Below are 22,674 nucleotides of genomic sequence, written 5' to 3' on the forward strand. Positions count from 1 at the left end.
CTACGTGAAAGCAATACAGTCTGATAACCATCTGGATAAGGTGACTTTAGACACTGGATCACCTTTCTTTGCTCCTCAGAAGGAAACAACTGTTCATTTTTCCTGAATTGTTTGGTTCTGTCCAAATAAAATTGTAGTTGTCCATGCACATCAAGTTTGTGAAGCATGTATTCCAATTTGTATGACTGGTAAAAAACAGGTAATTCAATAGTTTGAGATTAGCGTCTCAGCAAACTTTGGGTAAAAAGGAGGGATTTGTTCTCAAAGAAACTCTTGTCACTATGAAAAATTAAATAGGGGGGTTTGATGGTCAAGGCTTGTAACTCAGAAATCCTCGAGCAGAGGTTATTGCCACTAGAAATAAAGTTTTCCAAGAAAGGTATTTAAGGTCACAAGATGAAGCTGGTTCAAAAGGGGATAAAATAATGGGGGAAAGAACAAGGATCAAATTCCAAGGCATGGAGGGGGTTTTGATGGGTGGTCTTAGATGGAAAGTGCCTTTTAAAAGGGCTTTAAATACTCCAGACATAATATTTGAAGAGTCTAAACCCAAATGAAAATTGGAAATAGCTGCCAAGTGTACTCTAACTGTAGCTGCAGCAGCACCTTCACTGAAAAGTTCAGTAAGGAAATTTAGGATAGCAGAAGCAGGAGCCAAATAAGGATCTATTTCATTTTGAGATGCCCAAATTGCGAATCTCCTCCACTTGCTACAGTACATTTTTCTTGTGGACAGCTTATAAGAGGCTGTCAAACTGTGTTAAACTTTTGTTGAAAGATTAAGAAACCTGGCTATGTTTGGAATTGTAACAGCCAAGCTGTCAGTTTGACGGACTGTAGAGATAGGTGAAGAGTTCCTGAGGCGTGAGTCAGGAGATCCAGCACTGGGTCCAGGATCCAAGGCTCTTCCAGTAGATGAGGCTGGAGGAAAAGGAACCAAATCTGTAGAGGCCAGAATGGGGCTATTAAGATAAAGGTTCTGCCCAGAGACTCTGCTTTCTTTAACACTTTGGGTATTGGAGGAAAAGCATAGAGGAGGCCCAGGGGCCAATCGTGCACAAGTGCATCCCTTGGGGTTTCCTCTAGAGGGGGAATTTGGGGAAAGTAGTTGTTGCATTTGGTGTTGGCTGGGGTTGCAAAGAGATCGCAGCAAGGCTGGCCCCATCAGCGGAAGATCCTTTCCACCACTTGATGCTTCAATGACCACTTGTGCGGCAAGAGAATTGCTCTGCTCAATCCATCTGCTATCACACTGGACTTCCCTGGGATATGCGTGTTGCTATCAGAAAGCGCTGGGTAGAAGTTGCCCATTCCCAAACTCTAAGGGACTCTCTGCAAAGGGGATAAGACTTGGTCCCCTCCTGTTTATATACCAGACTAGCGACATATTGTCTGATTGCACAGCAATTGTTCCTAGAGGAAGAGAGTCTTGAAAGAACTGCAGTGCTAGGAGAACCGCACTCATCTCCACAAAATTGATATGCAGGAGAGTCTCGTGTTGATTCCACATACCTTGGGCTGTTCTTCCCTGGTAATGCCCCTCCACCCTACCAGGGAAGCATCCATGGTCACTGTGGCTATTGGAGGGGGCAACACAAATGGTCGATCTAATGTCACATGGTGTGAAGTTATCCACCACTGAAAATCTTTCTTGCAAGAGTCCGTTATTAATATCTGATGAGTCATTGGTAGTTCTTGATAAGACCACTGGGTGAATAGAAGCCACTGAAGTATTCGCATGTGTATCCTGCTCAAGAGGAACAGGGATTATATGGCTGAAGCCATGGTGCCTAGCAATTTGAGGATTTTTGACCCAAACAATCGTGATCAGAAGAATGTCCAATATCTGATTTCTTAGATTTTGAATTCTTTCCGGAGGTAGGGATAATGTTAGAGTGACCGTGTTTAGTTCTGCTCCTATAAAAACGATCTGTTGTGATGGCAATAAGGCAGATTTTTCTGAGTTTATCGTAATCCCCAATTGATGGCAAAGGTTTATTGTCCTGTTTCTCACCTGAATAACTGATGCCTGGTGGGGGCAGTGAGAAGCCAGTCTAAATATGGAAACACCTGGAATCCGGATCGCCTCACGTGAGCCGTCACTACTGCCATACATTTGAACACACTGGGGGCTGTTGTGAGACCAAAGGGCAGATCTCGAAATTGAAGAAGACTTGCTCCCAGCCAGAAGCGCAGGTGATCTCTGGATGGCCTGTACATTTTGATATGGTAGTACGCATCCTGGAGATCTATTGAGCACATCCAATTGTCTTTTCCCAGAAAAGGGAGAATTGACTGAAGCGTGACCATCTGGAACTTTGTCTTTTTTACTGATTTATTTAATTTGCTGAGGTCTAGAATGGACCTCCAGTCCCCTGTTTTCTTTGGTACTAAAACGAACCTTGAGTAAGTACCAGATCCTCTCTGGTCTGCTGGGACTGGCTGGATGAGACTTTTTTTGAAGCAACATTTGAATCTCTAGGGTTGCTTGTTCCCTGTGACTGGGTGGAACATCCACGATTTTTTTTGACTAGTGGGGGGGATGTGGCAACGGGTATTGAATATCCTCTGGAAATAATGCTTCGTACCCAGGTATCTTTTGTGATTTTTAGCCAGGCGTCTGGGTACAAGGACAGGCATGCCTCGACTGCCTCCTGAGGTGGACAGTCAGGCCTCCTCTCAGGAGTGCTGATCGGGTTTCCCCAAGGAACTGATCCCGGTCTCCCTGATTTTGCGGACCCCCTCTGCCGCGAGGTTGGTGTTTTCCGTTGTCCCCCGCCTCTGGAGGGGGCTTCACCACGAGTCTTGGTAAGATCCCTGGGACTTATGGAACCACATCTTACCACCACCTCTCCCTTTGCGGTAGGGTCTGGAAAAACGGACTCCTACAGCAGACAGTCTTACCATCCTGCTCACTCCTGGTAAGAGTCTCCTTTACCTTAGGTCCAAAAAGGGTTGAACCGTCAAATGGGGTGTTAATAAAAGGAAGACAAAGGGTTCCGCAAAGGAACACAATCACATCCAGGAATGATGCCTGAGGGCAATTTCTGCACCTGCAGTTCTGCTAGTTCCATCAGTCGTATAGGAGAGTAGGTGCATGGACAAGTTCGCAAAGGAAGTTAAGGTAGAGAGCTGGGCAGTAACCTGATCTGAAACTCCCGCTGCTACTGAATCTTTTAGGGCATCTCCTAGTTCTTTCAGGAGCTCCCTTTGCAGTCTAGTAAAATGGGTGAGATAGTTCAACGAACAAATAACAAAGGCCGTTGAACTGAACATATGCTTCCCATACTTGTCCATGAGCCTAGAATCTCTATTAGGAGGATGGACATTAGTAGAAGTCTCCGAAAGTTCCTTCTTGTGGCTGCTGCCACCACCATGGCACCAACAGGTACGCCTTTGGATAAGAAGCTCTTGTCTAGAGGGCAAGTAATAAACTTTTTTGGCCTCCAAGGGACAGGTTCCATTGTGTCTGGAGCCTCCCAAGCCCTGCGAGTGAGCAATTCGACTAGTTCATCAAGGGGCAGAGACACCAAAGAGGTAGAGGGCTGAGATCCGAAAGCTTTCAGGAGTACAGACTCATCCTCAAAGCCTCCCCTCAGTTTTAGGATCTCCAGGATATCTGCAAAGGAGATATCCTCAGAGGGGGACCATTCTGACTCATCAAAGTCCATGTCAGAAGTGAGCGACTCTTGGGGAAGAGTCAAGATGCTTCCTCTTGCAAGTCCACTTTCTGGGTACCTCTTCAGTGGGAGCTTCTGGAGAGGTTTCAGAAGAGCAGGGTTCACCCAATGGGGTGTCCTGAGGCTCAGGATCTCTACGCTTAAGTGGAGAGCTTGTGGAAGAGGCAGAGACCGATACTTTAGGGGGAGGAGTTGCTAGAACCGATGATGTGGTTGTCTACACTGACAACACCCTCCTCATGGCGTCGAAGGCTCCTTGGTCCTGACCCAAAGCAATCCCTGATTCTGAAGACACCATGGACCCCCTCAGTGCTGGAAGCTCTGAGCCAGAGGTCGGAACAGAGCTTACCCAAGCCGATGTCCCAAGAGATAAAGTCGGAACCGACAAGTCGGTCCGACTATCCTCCCCAGACTCTACCAGAGTGCATTGGCTCCGAGAACCAGTCAAAACCAAAGGTAACAGGGCAGTAGGAGTCGATGATCCTGCAGCAGGTGTCGGTCCAATAGGCTCCACAACCATCGGCTCCAAGCACTCTGACTCGAGGGGAATTGGAGGAGGAATAGTAGGAGGTGGAAGGGGTTGCATTGGCTCCAAAGCATCGGGTGTCTGAACCGATAAAATTTTAGCAAAGGCCTGTACCTGAAGAAGCCTCTTCACAACGTGATCCATGTCCAAATTAGAAAGCCTAGTAGAGGCCTGAGATGAGCGAGTCCTGGAACCCACTGACTGAAGGATTGGCAATTTTAAAGTAAGAGATACCGGCTCCAATAAAGGGGACTGGCTCCTACTCTAAGTAGCCATCGGTTCCGAGGACCTTGGAATCGAGGCAGTCGACTTACTAGGTTTCGACCTAGGTGTCGGTGAACTTCCTTTGGAACTTAGGGGTTTTGAATGTTTCTCCAAGTTCTCTTGAAAGGAGGATTTAAGCAATCCTCTATCTAGCAGTTTTCTTTTTCTCTCCATCAATACCCTGGAACTGAAGGAGTGGCAAATGGCACAATTCTCTTGAAGATGGAATTCACCAAGGCAATAAACACAGTCAGTGTGCCCATTCATTATTGAAATGTTCTGCTCACATCTCGGGCACATTCTAAACGCAGACTTTGCCTTTTCTTTCTCTGGAACTGACAAACTTAAAGATAAAGCTATTGTTTAGAAAGAAAAATGTTCAAAGGTCTTAACAGATTAACTATACATATACACACACACAAAATATTAAAGATGGTCTTATAGCAACTGTAGACAGTAATTAAACTTGCAATTATTAAAATTTTTAACAATCTATGGGATAGGGAAAAAACTCAAAGGAAATTAGGCTACAAGGGTGGGAGGGTGGTATAATGGTTAAGGTGGTTACCTTACAAACATAAGGTGCAGGGTTTGATTCTCCCATGGGGTAATTGGCTAGGCTGAAAATAGCCCACAACGGCAGTTAGCCTAGTACTAATCTATGAACCTATGAACAAGGCCCAAGAGCAACTTGCTCTATATTACAAATTAAAATTTAAGCCTACCGGCTGACTAAATTCAACTCTGAAAATATCACTACCTAAAGAAAATATAAACGACAAAAGATGCATCAAAAAGCTAGTATATTGCTCTAACAGAAGCAAGAAAAAAAAAACAATTATACTGGCCCAAGCAAAGCTGAAGCCTCCGATCAGTTACAGCGGCAAACTAGATCAGAGGGAGGTTCGTAGTGCATCATAGGATAGGGATATGGTCTTGAGCTAGCTTTAGACCTTGAGCTTTTGAAGTTGGCCGACTCAGAGCTGAGGACTGGCTCCAAACCCATCAGTAAGAATAAACAGCGAGATAGAACAACTCCACATCACCCATTACCAAACCCTCGGATTCCGGACACAAGGGATATGATCTGGTTCCCCCTTTACTGATGTACCACCCATTGTCCATCTGAATGAAGATCACACCCTCCAGCAGAGGGTCTTGAAAAAACTGCAACAGGACTGTCATCTCCATAATGTTGATGTGAAGGTCAGCCTCTAACTCCGTGTACCTTTAACAGTCTTCCCTTTATAATGTACCCCCCACCTAAAAAGTGAAGCATCAGTGGTGACCACAGCTGCAGAAAGGAGGAGGACACAGAACGGATGGCCTTCATTTAACACCTGGGCATTCAGCCACCACCTGACATTTCTACAGACTGGAGTTATCCTGATGGCCGTACTCAAAGGATCATGCAGCTGTGACCAATGAAATGCGACAGTCCATTGAAGGCCTGTCATGTGAAAACAAGGCCATAAGGACTAGAATCCTTAGAACTAATCCTGCTGGAGGACTGGACTGCAATACCTTCCTTGAGACTTTCTTAGGAGAAAAGATCCTATAGTGTGGTAGGGCAGCTACTTGTGAACATGTGTCTAGGTGGCATCTCACGAATTCAACTGAGTAAATGGGTTTCAGTTGACTTTTCTGAATGTTGACTGTCATACCCAAATTGTAAAGTAACTGGAGTACAGAGTCCCTTCTTTAAATAAGCAGATTTTTGGTCGAAGCAGTACTGAACCAATCATCCAAGTACAGATAGACTTGGAATCCTTGCAGCCTGCGATAACCCATTATCTCTGTTCGGGAGGGTGGCCTAATGGTTGTTTGCCTTACAAACACAAGGTGCAGGGTTTGAGTCTCACAAGGAATAATTGGCTAGGCTTAAAATGGCTCGCAAGGGTGGTTAGCCTAGTACTAATCTATGAACCTATTACTGTTGCCATGCATTTGAACACCTCGGGGCTATGGTGAGACCAAGGGGCAGAGCTCTGAACTGATAACTGGCTCCCAGCCTAAAATGGAGCAATTTCCTGGACTGTTTTTTTTTTTTTTTTTTAATTTTATGTGTAAGCACCTTGGAGATCTATTGAGCAAATCACATTGTCCTTCCTGAGAAAAGTTAAAATGAACTGAATTGTGACCATCTGGAATTTTGTCTACTTCACAAAATGATTTAAATGACTGAGGGCCAGAAATGGCCTTGGGTCCCCTGTTTTTATTTGGAACTAAAAATAATCCAGAGCAGACTCTGGTTCCTATCTAGTCTGGTGGAACCTGTTGGATGGTTCTTTTGTCCAACAGCTTTTTTTCTTCTGCTGTTGAGGAAGCCTTCCGGTAGGGTGGCACTAGGATTCCTTTTTCTTAGTGCGGGAGAAGAAATGGAATTGTATATCCTAGGACCCATACGTCTAAAAAAATGATGGCCTGCCACATTAGAAGATGCAGGGATAAGTACCCTCACACTGCCTCCAGCCTATGGCAGTCAGGCAACCCTTCAGTGGTGCCGGAGGGATTTAATAGAATAGAGCCTAACAAACCCTTGGTTCTGCAGACCACCCCTGCCCCAGGACAATGTCCAATAACCCCCCCCCCCACAAACGACCACGGGGTGGGTAATCAAAGGAAGCATCCTGATTAAAGCCCTGAGATTTCTTTTTTACCCACATCTTTCCTCCTTGCTGATTCCAGGAAAAGGCCCCTTTAGGAATTGTGAAGAGGCTTCTAATGGCACACAGGGTCTTAGTCTCTCTCACTCCTGTTAGCTTGTCCTTAACCTTTGGTCCAAAAAGAGTAGAATCAAAGGGGGCATTAAGGAAGGATGTCTTGAAGCCTTCCACAAAATCACACAATCACATCCAGATGTGGCGGTGAACAGATATGCTGGCGACTGCCACTCTGGCAGCTCCATCAACTGCATTTGAAAGCAGACACATTGAAACATTGGAAATAGAATTGAGGAATTACGCAGTTTTCTGGACATCCACTGGCAAATTATCCAAGAAAAAATTGATACGCTCCTTGGTCAATTCTCAATAGGAGTGCGTGACATGAGCCAGGTAAGTTCAGTGCTCTAAGGGAGAAAAATTGCTGACGCACATGTCAAGTTTTCCAAATCTATCCAGTGTCCTATACTCCTCATTATGGGGATGAACAGACATACTCTCCTTCAAAGAGGTCCCTTCTTGTGGCCACTGCTACAACCATAGCATCTATCATAGGATCTTTATTCCAGTGAGCCCTATCTTTAGGAGCTGACAAGATTAGGTTTCTTTGGTACGGGCTCTGCTATGTCAGGCTGTTTGAGCCACCAAATCAATGAAGGTATCAGGAGGAAGAGGAGGTACTAACAAGGCGGTAGAATTATCAGCTCCAAATGCCTCCAGGAACATGGATTCCCCCATGGAAGGTGCATTAGTGGGTCAACACCCCTTCTGCTTTAACAATTCCAAGACTTTGCGAAAAGTGATGTCTCTAAAGGGGGGGGGGGGATAGAGGAACCATCCCAGTCCAAATCCATGTCCTCCGTGAAAGTTCCATGTGATGAATCTATATGCCTTCTTTTGTGAGTCTATTTTCTATGCATTTGAGGTTGGAGAGTCTCAGACATTGGATCTGAATCACACTGGGAGCTTAAGAGTGAGCACTTCAAGACTCTTAGAATCAGATTGTTCTTGATGATGTGGAGGCTGATGCAGAACAAGAGAAGGGGCAGGCTGGATTCCAAACATGAAGGAGGCATCCCTTCTCCAGTGGCAAGAAACCTCTTGAAAGCCTCAAATGCAGTGTCTGAAATTAGAGCTGCAAAGATTCTCTAAGTGCCGAGGCCAAGAACATTTCACCAACACGAACCCAGCACAAATCCAAAGCAGACACTGGAGCTCAGCTATGATGTCTGTCTATCCTCCAAAGCCCCAACCCTGATGTTTTGGCTCCAATTCCCAAGAGAACTGTTGGGTCAGGGGACTGTTTGAGAGACGTCTTGGTAGATGTTTTAGGAGATTTGCTACATTGAGACTGTTGCTCTTCCGTCCATGGAAGGTGTCTACTGAAGCCCTGTAGGAGGAACAGATAGAGGTCTCAATCCCTGCTGAGATGGAATCAAATCTTTTAAAATCTTGTCTTTAAAGGTGTGTAAGGCCTTATGTCTGAAAAAGAGGCACACACCTCACAGTTTAATGGACACCAACAGACACAAAAGGTATGAGGGTCCTATAGGGAAATTCTGCAGCCACACTGAGCAGTTTTTATAACTTTTTCCAGACATACTAACAGAAGTAAAGGAAAAAAAACAACTCTATCACAATACTCAAAAACTAACCCTAGAGACGGTTGAATCCTACCAAAGTGTGACAGTTTTTTTTCCAATTAAAAAAAAAAAAAAAAACAGATTGAAGGGCTTAAGCACTAAAAAGTATACAACATATGGAAATATCTACCTAAACTAAGTAAAGACAGAATAAAAGAATAAATCTATTTGACTCGTATTCAAAGAATGACAGCAGATCAGAGCCCCCTGGAAACTCATGACCATTCGTTCAGGTGTCAAAATGCTCTGAAGTACTCAGGGAGGGGCTAAAGGGGATTATGGCTAGAGTAAGAATCACCAACCTGGATCCATGTGCATTTGGAGGTGCCGAAACTGGATCAGTGTCGGAACAGATACCAAACTCTTGAATCAGATTTAAAATTACATCACATCTATAAGAATTAATCAGAGGACGTTAGAAAAGATTCCGAAAAGGGACTAGAAAAGCATTTTATAAAGGAACAATTGAAGGACACGTGTATGACTTCCAAGTACGCAAAGTCCAGAAGGTTTAAGATTTTTGCTTGGAAGTGTTTGCACAGGTATTTCTATAACCTAAGCAGACTTTAAATAATTCTTCCTCAGGTAGACAGCAAATTCTGGAGGTGTGAAGGGAAAGAAAGGGGTAACTGGAAACATATTTTGGGACTGTAATGAGTTGGCAGACTTCAAAACTTCCCCACAGAGTATTCTGTCAGAAATACTGGGGGAGGAAATGGGTCCTTCCGAGCTGGGACATAGGACATGAACTGCCTAGACATAGTAAGGCCTTAAGATTAATAATATTGGCTGCCAAAAAAAAAATTGCTACAAAATTGAAATCAAATCTAAACTAACTGTAATTGAAGTTTTGAATATTAAGAGATAAAAACTGAAAGTGGGATCTTTAGAAAAGGGAAAGAACGAATTACTTAGAAATAAATAAAATTTATGGGAACAATACATGCAGAATAATGTTCAGGAAGAAGCGTGAAGCTTAATAGAAGTTATAAAGAAAACATATATAATATATAATGCATGAAAAAACATTAAGATATTTTTTCTCTATTAACGTATGTTTGCCAAGATCTTAAGAGACAATTTAACAAAGGTGCTTAAAGAAGTTCTCATCTCCGGACTGCAATTCAGGATCCCCCCACCTTTGTACTTAATTCAGCCATCTCCAAGCTACAAAATGCCTGAAAATAAGATGCTTATATCTGTCTATCCAGTCCACTGGAATGAACCTCACTGCATCTTTTTTTCACACTGGGAGAACTGAAACTAAGCTGTTGATCTGCGTGCAACCATCTTGGAAAAGCAAAACTCACTGCATATTAACACAAAAAGCACACTTGCCCTCAATCAGACTCTGGTTCCTTTTAAACGTATTAACCTTCAAAACTGCTACAGGATTCCTATTGCCACTACTTCAAAACAAACATTTGTCTGATCACTTTCTTAGAAATCACAAAGACATACCCTCACTATGCCCTCCTTTCTTTAAGTTATTGGCAAATGTGGTTTATCCAAATCTTTTCCAGCCACCTGGAGCTTGCTCCCAGAAGAACTCTGAACATTAGCAATCCGTTTCTAGTATTCAGATAACTCTATTTCCCTTCACAAACAGTATGAGGATGAGACTATCTTTTTTAACAAAAGGCACTCTCACACAGCACGTACTTAGTTTACGGATTATGCACATTAGCTACATATTTATGAACTTGAAACACTCCGTGTTGCACCCACCTTAACTTTTAGCAAGACTAAACAGACATGCAAGCATTTCATCACCATATATACTAATTCCACATTCTGTATACGATTTTACTATTACAGTTCAATGCCTGTGTTACTATACTTAAGAATGTTGTATATACTGTAAAATTAGAAGTTATGTACCTACCATAACGTTCCATGTTAGTTGTCTTCTCTCGCCTTCTTTCTTGCTGGATGGGTTTGGAGCCGATCCTCGGCTCCGACTCGGCACTTGCTAAGCTCAAGAGTCACTTCCACCAGCTCGAGGCAGCCCCATATCCCATGATGCAAGGCGGAGATTACCCAGATCTCGTTTGGTAGCTAGAGGAAAAAATACCTACTATCTTCCCCCAAGGGAAGAAGAACAACTAACCTGAGAAAAAACTGTAAGGGGAACCCAGGAAACTAAGTGCAGAGCTAACTGGTGTCCAAAGGAGAAATCTCCCAGAGAAGAGGATTGTTCAACGTCTGTCCAGGCTAGGGGGACAGGAGGGAGGGACGCAAGAAAGAAGGCGAGAGAAGACAACTAACATGGAACGTTACGGTAGGTACATAACTTCTAAATGTTAAGTTGTCAATCTCACCTTCATTCTTGCTGGATGGGACCGCGTCCCTAGCACCTCTATCCTGGGTGGCTCAATGGAACAGACTCTTGAGAACTGTGGAACCAAAACTCGCCCTGTCCCTGGAGGCCAAATCCAATTTGTAATGTGAGACGAAGGTATGAGGAGTGGCCCAAGTGGCTGCTGCACAAATAGTGTCTAAGGGCAGTCTAGCCTGAAAGGCTGTAGATGTGGCTAGGCTTCTGGTAGAATGTGCTTTTGGTGTTGAGATCAGCTGTTTGCCCCTAAGCTGATAAACATAAGAAATAGTGGAAGGCAGCCATCTGGATAAGGTCACCTTAGAAACAGGGAGACCTTTCTTATTTTCAGCATAAGAAAGAAAAAGCTGATCAAACTTTCTAGATTGCTTTGTTCTGTCCAAGTAATATCTGAGTTGGCGATGAACATCTAGGCAATGCAATTTTTGTTCCGCCCTGTCAGAATAATTGGGAAAAAATACTGGAAGATCAATAGATTGGTTTAAATTTGTCTTAGAAGCAACCTTGGGCAAAAAAGACGGATTAGTTCTCAAAGATACTCTATCCTTGTGGAAGACCAAGTAAGGGGGACGAACACAGAGAGCATGAAGTTCAGACACCCTTCTAGCCGAAGTAATAGCGACTAGAAAGAGTGTCTTCCAAGAGAGAAATTTTAACGAGCATGTAGCAGCCGGTTCAAAAGAGGGAAGTATTAAGGATGCCAGCACTAAATTTAGATCCCACTGCGGTGGAGGATCCCTAACAGGGGGTTTAAGTAGGAAGATCCCTCTGAGAAAGGCTTTGCAAAGTTTGAGAGACAATGTTCTGGTCTGCAAATCCGACATGAAAATTTGAGATTGCTGCCAGCTGGACTTTAACTGTGGAAGAAGAACCACCAGAGTGAAAAATTTCAGCTAGGAAGTCCAAAACTGACTGAATAGGGGCAGTAAAGGGATCTATGTTCTTAGACCTTGCCCAAAAGGAAAAAAGTTGCCATTTGCTAGAGTAAATCCTTCTGGTAGAGGACTTTAGAGAAGCTACTATGATATCCCTAACGGGATTACAGATCATAGGAAGCCTGGCTAAAGAAGGAAGTGGAGCAACCAAGCAGTGAGGTTGAGGGAACGAATGGACCGGTGCAGTTGACCCGACTGGTGGGTCAGAAGATCTGGAACTGGGTCCAGATGCCAAGGCTGCACTACGAGATGTCGATGAAGGAACAGGAACCAAATTTGTCGAGGCCAGTAAGGAGCAATGAGAATCAGCTTGGTTCTCAAGTCGGTAGCTTTCTGAAGCACTTGAGGAATAAACGGAAAAGGGGGAAAAGCATAAAGGAGTCCCCGGGGCCAATCCTGGGTTAGAGCGTCTCTGGGGGGATGGCCTGGAAGTGGAAAGAGAGAGAAGAAGTCTGGGCATTTGCTGTTTTGGGGTATAGCAAAAAGGTCGCAGCAAGGAGGGCCCCACTTCTGAAAAATCTCTTCCGCTATAGATTGTTTGAGAGACCACTCGTGAGGCATGAGTATAGCTCTGCTCAACCTGTCCGCTATGATGTTGGTTTTCTCGGGGATATGCGTTGCTATCAGAAACCGCTGAGAGGAGATCGCCCATTGCCAAAGTCTGAGAGCTTCTCGACACAGAGGATAGGACTTGGTCCCGCCCTGTTTGTTGATATACCATACTACGGACATGTTGTCCGTGTGAACTGCGATAGTTCCTAAAGGAAGAAAGTCGTTGAGGGCTTGCAATGTTAAAAGCACTGCTCTCATCTCTAGGACATTTATATGCAAGTGGTATTCGAATGGTTGCCACGTGCCATGGACCATCCTGCCCGGATAATGCCCCCCCCCACCCGATCAGGGAGGCATCTGAATTGACCGTGGCTACCGGGGCCGGGGGGGACAAATGGTCTGCCCTGATGGACTAGGGGGGAAGAAATCCACCAGGATAGGTGGCTCTTGCAGATCTGTGTGACAATGATCTTGTGACGCATGGGCAACTGCTGGAAGGACCATTAGGTAAACAACATCCACTGTAGGAGACGCATGTAAAAGCGGGCCAGAGGAAGAAGTGTGATGGCAGCTGCCATTAGGCCTAACACTTTCAGGACCAACCTGGCTTGTACCTTTTTGCTGAATAGGATGATCCGAACATGATTTTGGATATCCAGGATTCTTTGATTTGTTAGATTTGCTGACATCCGAGTAGTGTCTAGATCTGCGCCTATAAAGGTATTAGATTGGCAAGGCGATAAGGAAGACTTTTCAACGTTGACAGAAATCCCTAACTGGCTGCAGAGACGTAGAGTGTAATCCCTGGCCTGGAGAAGTTGATGCCTGGCGGTGGCTGTGAGGAGCCAGTCGTCTAGACGGAAACACCTGGAATCCCTGACGTCTCAGGTGAGCCGTGACCACTGCCATGCATTTGGTGAACACTCTGGGGGCTGTGGTGAGGCCAAAGGGCAGGGCTCTGAATTGAAAATGACTGGTCCCCAGCCGAAAGCGGAGAAACCTTCTGGAGCCGCCTGTGGATTTTATGTGATAGTACGCATCCTGAAGGTCTATAGAGCACATCCAGTTGTCTTTGTCCAGAAAGGGCAAAATCGACTGAAGTGTGACCATCCGAAACTCGTCTTTTGACAGACTTGTTTAGTCTGCTGAGGTCTAATATTGGTCTCCAGTCTCCGCCTTTTGGGGACCAAAAGAACCTTGAGTAGATTCCGGATTCTAAATGGCCTGCTGGAACTGGCTGGATGGCCCTTTTCTAGAAGTTTTGAAACCTCTAGCTTTGCAATTTCCCTTAGAACGGGTGGAACGCCTGGAAGGGATCCTTTTGAGGGAAGGGCTTTTCTCGAAAGGTATTTTGTAACCCTCGGATATGATCGACTGTACCCATTTGTCTTGAGAAAGGGAAAGCCAGGCTTCTGGGTACAGTGACAATCTCCCCCCGACTGCCTCCAAGGGTGGGCAGTCGGGCAACACCTCAGGGATGCTGGAAGGGCTTGTCGGAGAGAGGCTCTCTGCTGCCCTGGTTCTGCGGACCCCCTCTGCCCCTAGGGCGGCCTGTTGTTATTACCCCTCTGCCTTTGGGGTAAACTGACCACGTCGCCAGGCGTGACTCCTTGAGATTTTCGGAACCACATTTTCCCTCCCTTCTGACCTTTGGGGTAAGGCCTTGAAGGGGTGGAGAAACGGACTCCTACGGCAGAAAGAGTCTTGCCGTCTTGCTCGCACCTGGTCAAAGTGTCCTTCACCTGAGGTCCAAACAAAGTTGTCCCATCGAAGGGAGAGTTTGTGAAGGACGCCTTAAAGGGGTCTGCAAAATTGCAAAGTCGCATCCAGGACTGACGTCTGAGAGCCACTCCTGTGCCTGCAGCTCTACTCGCTCCATCGGCTGCATAAGAAATGAGCCGCATGGAGGAGTTGGTTATAGAATTTAGGATTCCCAGCTGAGAGGCAATCTTCTCTTGAGCCCCAGCAGCTGACGGATCCTGATTCGTTGAGGATATCTCTTTGAAGTCGGGTGAAGTGACATAGATAATTCAGCGAACGCATAGCAAAGGTCGCTGAGGAAAACATCCGCTTACTATACCTGTCCATGGTCCTAGACTCCTTGTTAGGAGGATGGACCGGTACGGAAGGATCTGCAAGTTCCTTTTTGGTGGCGGCCGCCACCACCATGGCTTCAACCGGGACACCTTTGGTGAGAAACTGTTTTTCAGTGGGGGCCGTGATAAATTTAGAAGGCCTCCTGGGGACTGGTTCCACAGAATCAGGAGATGCCCACGTCTTTCGAGCTATCATGTCCATGAGGGGGTCGAAAGGCGGAGAAACCCAGGAGGTGGAGGGTCGAGATCCAAAAGCCTCCAGGTATACAGACTCATCCTCGGAGGGGTTAATGGAGGGCCAGTTCCCCCTCTGTTTCAGGAGCTCAAGAATGTCTGAAAAGGAGACATCCTCAGAGGGGGATCTTGGAGACCCCTCCGACTCATCTAAGTCGGTATCTGATGTCGTAGACTCAGGGGAGTCTAAATGTTTCCTCTTGCAAGTCCTCTTACGCGGGGGTTCCCCTGAAGGATCAGGAGAAACCTCGGAAGAGGAAGGTATTCCCAATGGGGAAACCTGGGGCGATGGATCTCTGGGTCCGGGAGCAAGAGAGTGGGAAGAGATATCTACAGGCACTGAAGAGGGAGGAGCTAAAGGGACCGACTGTTGACTCAGCTCGGGAGCTAGTACACTCCTCATCACCTCGAAGGCTCCCCTCCCGGGGAGGACCGAGAGCTCCCACTCAGAGGAAACAGGAATCCCCGGCCCCACCAAAAGGGAAGGCTCCGAAGCAGATGTCAGTGGCGAGCTTACCAAAGCCGAAGCTCTGAGGGGGAGAACGGGGTCGGACAAGGGTCCGATGTCACTCGCCCCCTCGGAACCGACAAGGGAAGCCCGACGACCGGATCCCTCCAAGGACGGTCTCAAGGAGGAGATAGGAGTCGAAGACGATGGAGCCGAAAGGAGTGGTATCGGCTCCGAAGCACCAACAGTCGCAGTTCCAATAAGCTCCTGCTCCGAGCTCTGAAGGAGAGTCGAAGGAGGAATCTCTGGAGGGTGTGGAATAGCGGTCGTCTGCTGAGACGGGCTATGAAGTATCTGGGCCAGTGCCTGTGATTTCAGCAGTCTACTCACCACTCTCTCCAAGTCATGGTCTGAGAGTTTGGAAGACCTTGAGGATCGGCTCCGATGGCTCCGCTCCGAAAGTAAGGGAGAGGCCGGAGCCGAATGAATAGACTCCAGCGACGGAGATCTGGATCTCTTTCTCGACGGAGCCATTGGAGCCAAAGAACCTTCGGTTCCAGTTGGAGCCGAAAATTTGTCGGCTCCGAGCTGGGTCAGAGATGTGTCGGCTCCAGCCGGAGCCGACACAGGCATGGAAGCAAGAGTATCGGCGCCGATTGGCACCGATACCGAACCTTCACAGAAGGAAGGATCGGCTCCAGCCGGAGCCGATGTCGACTCCGAGGGAGTCGGAGCCAAGGCTGAAGGCTTTGACACTGAAGCGTGGGCCTTGGGAGGCTCTGAGGGCTTCCCCGAGCCGGACTTAGCCGGGGAGCTCTCAGGCTTTAATAAGCCCCTGAGAATAAGCTTATTTCTACGTTCCTGCAGGACTCTCTGGCTGAAGGAGTGGCAAATAGCACAGGAGTCCTGCAGGTGTAGAGGTCCGAGGCAATAAATACAAGAAGTGTGACCGTCTGTCAGAGACATCTTCTGACAGCACGAGTCACACTTCTTGAAGCCTGAGACCCTAGCTTCTTTAGACATGACTGCCTCAACACACACACACACACTGCACAGTCAGTCCAAAAATTAAACTAGATTAACAAAAACCAAGTACAGGGAAAAAACACACAGACACACCCAAACAAACCCTGACAGGAAAAATATAGGAGGGGTAAAGACCTAAGGCCCAACTAGCAAAAATATAAATAAAGGGAACGGGACACTAACGGGAATAGGGCTAAGTGAATCGGGAACTTAACAAAGTAATATATATATAAATATAAGGTACTGGGGTGGACTAATGTCTCAGAAAAAAGGTACAAAAAATTCACTTACCAGGAGCTGGTAAAAAGTTACCTCATGAGCCAAGCGGCAAACGAGATCTGGGTAATCTCCGCCTTGCATCATGGGATATGGGGCTGCCTCGAGCTGGTGGAAGTGACTCTTGAGCTTAGCAAGTGCCGAGTCGGAGCTGAGGATCGGCTCCGAACCCATCCAGCAAGAATGAAGGCGAGATTGACAACTTAACATTCTATTGTTTTCTTCTGTCTAACAACCACATGTATACAGACAATAAAACACTTAAATGGAATTATTCATTTATTTGCTTTGCAGTCTGGGATATAACTGAAAAGGTCTTTGGACTAGCTCATTACCCCAATTAAAAAAAAAAAAAAAAAAAAAAAAAAAAAAAAGATGCTGTACAGAATCAAATGATGTTCAAAATTGAGAAAGACAGACGTATGACTAAATTTAATTTTGAAGATAAAAAATTAATGAAGTGTTGCAACATCACCATGTGAGGAACCATGAAACAAATACTACAAATACACTTAAGTATCTCTTACCTTATCTAGTACGACATCACTGATGGGGGGTAATCCATCAGGCTTCTGCACACAAGCAGGCATAAACTGGAACCCAAGCAAAAACTCTCTATCATACTGTTTTTTAGCATCAGGGTCCGAAGGTCTCCTCTGCTCTACAAAACAAGAAACACACTGCTAAAGCAAAACTCTTTGAAATAGAAGCATTTTATGTCACCCATAACATAAAACTCAACTGCTGTTTGCCTTTTAGCCTCTGACACAGACCGCTACAGTAAATTTCAAGTATATCAGTTAGTTATGTACTCACCATAACGTTAGATGTATGTAGCCCATCTCCCCTCACATTCTTCACTTGTGGGTTCGGAGCCGAATGTCGGCTCCGACTCAGCCTATTTACTAGCTCGAAAGTCTTTGATTGGCTGGGCTAAGATGGTATCCCACAATACACTGCTCCACATCCCCAGATCTAGTCTGCTGCCAACATAAGTATCGTATCCATCGCCCAAACATACACACACACCCATAACAACAAGGTCCAACAATTTATCCAAAGGGACTCAGTAACATTTTAGTTATTTATTTATTTATTCATTTAAATTTGTTGACCGGGAGTGTCCGACTGGACGTAGGTCCATTTTCAGCGGAGGCCCGGGGAGAAAAGCTCCACAGTAAAATAAACAGACAGTAGCTACATTGGATTACATAGCGATTAACAATTTAACATAGAAATTACTTGCAACATATTTACAGATGAAGAACATAGTACATCAGTAGACAACTAGAATCTTTATCTGTGAAGTACATAACAGACATTAACAAATGTTACAATGAGAAGTTCCTGCTGTATAACAAGTACTAGGCTTATGAGCATCTGAGCTTGCTATAATCAAGGTAGTTAGTGGAGTGGAAAGAAAGGTAGTGTTTGGATGGGGTGGATGATATTAGAGTGGGAGTTGCAAGGGCATAGCCAGCATGTTTTTAGGTGCGCTTTTAGTAAAGTTTTGAAGTGGGTGCATGATGGTACAGAGGTAATTGTGGGTGGGAGTGAATTCCATAATTTGGCTATGGTGCAAGAGAATAGTGCTTCACCAGCAGAGTTATTGGCTTTAGTGATCCGCAAGTGATTTTTGTTGCTGGATCTTAGTGGTCTGGTGGTGCGATAGGGTTGGAGTAGATTCTGGAGGGATGGGACATTTAGTGGATGGTTTACTAGTTTGTGGGCGAGTGAGAGTTGATACCACTGAAGGAGGTGAGGGAGTTCAAGCCAGCCCAGTTGAGCAAGTGAGAGACAGTGGTGACTACGGTAGGATGCCCCTGTGGCGAATTTGGCGATTTTGTTGTAGCAGGTCTCTAGCTTGTTTAGATCACATTGCCTTAGGTTGGTATATATTGGACAGGCATAAAGTAGGGTGGAGATAAGGTGGGAATTTGCTACTGAAATCTTTGCTGCTTTGGTGAGAAATTGCTTATTTCTGTATAACGCTCCTAGTTCTTTGTGGACTTTTTTTATGGTCATGGATATGTGAATGTCAAATTTTAGTTTATTGTCTATTTCCACTCCTAGCAATTTGGTGTGTTCAGTTGGGTATATAGTGGTGTTGTCTTTTGCTGTGATGTTAAAGTGAGAGTTGTTTTGAGTATGTTTGGTGGATTGGAAGATGAGTAGTTTAGTTTTGTTTGGGTTGAGTATTAATTGGGCATCGGATAACCATGTTTCAACAGAGGAAAAGGCTTCCTGTGTGACTTTTTGCAGTTTGGGTAGGGACTGCCTATCATCAAAACATCAAAAGTACAAGGAGATCCTCCAAATCCTCCAGGCGTGGGGGACGGTGGGGGGGGTAATGAAGAATGTGAGGCGAGATGGACTACATACATCTAACGTTATGGTGAGTACATAACTAACTGATGTTATGTAGTCCTATCTCGCCTAGATTCTTCACTTGTGGGACAGCGTCCCTAGCACCTACATCCTGGGTGGCTTAATGGAAAATACTCCTGAGCACCGTCCAGCCAAAAGATGATCTGCCCCTGGACACCACATCCAATTTGTAATGGGAAACAAACGTGTGAGGAGAAGCCCATGTTGCAGCCGCACATATATCATCCATCGATAACCTAGCCTGAAAGGCTGTGGAAGTGGAAACTGCTCTGGTAGTGTGTGCTCTGACTGGAAAAGGCAGGCTCTTTCCCCCTGCCTTATAAATAAAAGAGATGCAACCAGCTATCCACCCAGAAATGGTGACCTTGGAGACCGCAAACCCCAAGCGATTCTCTGAGAACGAAATGAAGAGCTTGTCTGACTTCCTCCAATCTTTAGTTCTGTGTAGATAAAAGCGTAGTTGCCTATGAATATCCAACAGATGAAACTGGTACTCTGCCTTATTGGAGAAGTTGGGGAAGAAGACCGGCAGCTCAGTGGACTGGTTAATATTAGATAAGGAAGCCACTTTGGGAAGAAAGGACGGATTTGGTCAGAGAGAGACTCTATCTTTATGGAATACCAAGTATGGGGGCTTGACTGATAGGGCCTGGAGTTCTGATACTCGTCTAGCCGATGTGATCACTATCAAAAAGGCAGATTTCCATGTAAGAAATTTTAAATCGCAGGAATCCGCAGGATCAAAGGGTGGGAGAGTGAGGGCCAGCAGGACAAAATTGAGGTCCCAGGACATAACAGGTTGAGATACAGGGGGACGAAGGAGAAGAGTGCCTTTCAGGAATGCTCTACATAGCCTGTGTGCCATTAAGCTAGGTTCATAAGCCACATGATAATTTGAAATAACCGCCAGCTGAACTTTAATGGTGGCGGAGGCAGATCCTTGGTAGAATAAATGAGATAAAAAGTCCAACATGGAGTCAATGGGGGTTGTGTAGGGGTCAATACCTTTGGACTGGGCCCATATCGAAAACCTTTTCCACTTGCTAGAGTAGATCTTCCTAGTGGACGGCTTATGAGAGGATGAAAGAATATGGACCACTTCTGGAGAAAAATCATGACACCTGACTACGGATGGTAGTGGAGTAGCCAGGTGGTCAGCCGAAGTGTCTCCAGGGAGAAGTGGAGCTATCCCGACATGTGTGTCAGCAAGTCTAGATGAGGGTCCAGAGTCCAAGGAGCATCCATGATGCAAGGTTGAAGGAAGGGGAACCATACTGGTCGGGGCCAGTGTAGTGCGATCAGAATCAATTTGCTTCCCAAGGATAGCGCTTTCTAAATCACCCTCGAGATAAGGGGAAATGGAGGGAAAGCATACAGCAGACCCGAGGGCCAATTGTGCACAAGAGCGTCCCTTGGAGATTCCCCCGGTGGGGAGATCAGCGAGTAGTAGTTGCTGCATTTCGCATTGAGGGGGCTGGCAAACAGGTCGCAGCAAGGCTGACCCCATTTGCTGAATATACTGTCCACCACCCGGCGGTTCAGGGATCACTCATAAGGCATGAGGATCGCCCTGCTTAGCCTGTCTGCAATCACTTTGGTTTTCCCCAGGATGTGGGTTGCCACCAAGGCCCGTTGGGAAGCTATCGCCCAATTCCACACTCTCATGGCCTCCCTGCATAGTGGGTACAATCTGGTTCCTCCTTGTTTGTTGAGATACCACACAACTGACATGTTGTCTGAGTATCGCAATTGTCCCTAGAGGGAGGACATCCTGAAGTGCCTGCAACGCTAGGAGCACTGCCCTCATCTCCAGGACATTTATGTGCAAGTCTATCTCGTGCTCCTGCCACGTGCCTTGGACCATCCTGCCGAGATAATGCCCCCCCACCCTATCCGGGAGGCATCAGTGGTCACTGTGGCTACCGGGTTGGGTGGAACAAAGGGTTTCCCTACATCTAAGTTGTTGCTGCATAGCCACCAACTGAGGTCCTGCTTGCATTTGCCTGTGATTAAGATAGGATGGGATAGCGGTAGTCTTTGGAAGGACCATTGGGCGTATAGGAGCCATTGTAGGATCCTCATATGTAACCTTGCTAATGGGACCATCATGATAGTGGACACCATTGTCCCCAGTAACGGAAGAACTAGTCTTGCCCTCACACGTGTCACAGACATCATCATCCAAACCTGTCATTGCAACCCTGTGATCCTCTCCATAGGCAGGAATGCTCTCAATTGAATAGTGTCCAACTCAGCTCCTATAAATGAGACATGCTGTGAGGGTAGCAAGGCAAATTTTTTCAAGTTTATTGTGATGCCTAACTGGTGACAAAGATCGATAGCAGTATCTCTGTTTTGAAGAAGTAGATGCTTGGTGGGGGCAGATAGGAGCCAGTCGTCCAGGTAAGGAAACACCTGGAATCCCTGATGTCTCAAGTGAGCCGTCACCACTGCCATGCACTTGGTGAACACCCTGGGGGCTGTGGTGAGACCAAAGGGCAGGGCTCGAAACTGGAAGTGCCTGGCTCCCAGCCGGGCAGATGACATCTGGATGCTCTGTCCATTTTGATGTGGTAATAAGCATCCTTCAGGTCGATGGAGCACATCCATACTTCCTTTCCCAATAATGGGAGAATCGATTGTAGCGTGACCATCTGGAATTTGGACTTGTGTACATAATGATCGAGTCAACTGAGATCCAAAATGGGTCTCAGGTCCCCCTTCTTTTCGGCACCAAAAAGAATCTCGAGTAAGTCCCTAATCCGATCTGGTCTGGGGGAACTAGTTGGATGACTCCTTTTTCTAGCAGCTGAGAAACCTCTGTTGCTGCATGACCCCTTTGACTGGGTGGAACGTCTGGGATCCTTTTGATGGGGGGGGGAGGTGTAGAGTGAAATGGGATGGTGTAACCTCCGGCGATTATCCCTAATACCCATCTGCCCAGGGTGATGTTGACCCAGGCTTTTGGATACTGGGAAATTTGACCCCCGACTGGCTCCGGAGAAGCACAGCCGGGCACACCTTCAGGAACGAGAGTATGGGGAACCGCAAAAGTAATCACGGTCCCCAGAGTTGCGGGGGCCCCCTCTGCCTCTGGGGCGACGTCTCCCTGAATACGACCCCCCTCCCTGGCCGGGTCTCACCCTTGTAGGAAAAGATCTTTGAGATTTTTTGAACCACATCTTTCTCCCTCGCTGAGCCTTACGATAAGGCCTCGATGGGGGGGGGAACCTGACTCCCATGGCAGACAAGGTCTTTCCCTCTTGCTCGCACCTGGTGAGTGTCTCTTTCACTTTGGTCCCGAACAAGGAGGAACCATCGAAGGGGGCATCAGTAATGGAAGACTTAAAGGCCTCCGCAAAGTGACACAGGCGTAGCCAGGCTTGCCTCCTGAGGGCCACCTCTGAACTAGCTGCCCTACTAGCTCCCTCGGCCGCGTACGAAATCAGTCGCATGGACGAGTTAGCAATGGAGTTGAGGTTAGAGAGCTGAGCGTTGACAGTCTGAGCCACCGCCTCAGGCACGTTACCCATTAGAGTATCTCCTAACTCCCTAAGGAGATCTCTCTGGAGCCGTGTGAAATGACACAAATAATTCAGCGACTG

General features: G+C 46.2%; 1 protein-coding gene across 7 annotated transcripts in view; it reads right to left on the reverse strand.

The window, feature by feature from the left end:
- Positions 1-22,674, reverse strand: part of EIF4G3 (eukaryotic translation initiation factor 4 gamma 3) — a 3,593,176-nt gene that overhangs the window by 1,898,701 nt on the left and 1,671,801 nt on the right. For all 7 annotated transcript variants that reach the window (XM_044063163.1, XM_044063168.1, XM_044063165.1 and 4 more), the window contains one exon: positions 17,209-17,342. In XM_044063163.1, coding sequence (XP_043919098.1) covers positions 17,209-17,342 — 134 coding nt within the window. The remainder of the gene's footprint in view (positions 1-17,208; positions 17,343-22,674) is intronic.

The sequence above is a fragment of the Protopterus annectens genome, chromosome 2.part1 (genome assembly GCF_019279795.1).
Source record: "Protopterus annectens isolate FY-2018-M chromosome 2.part1, PAN1.0, whole genome shotgun sequence".
Classification (NCBI taxonomy): Eukaryota; Metazoa; Chordata; order Ceratodontiformes; family Protopteridae; genus Protopterus; species Protopterus annectens.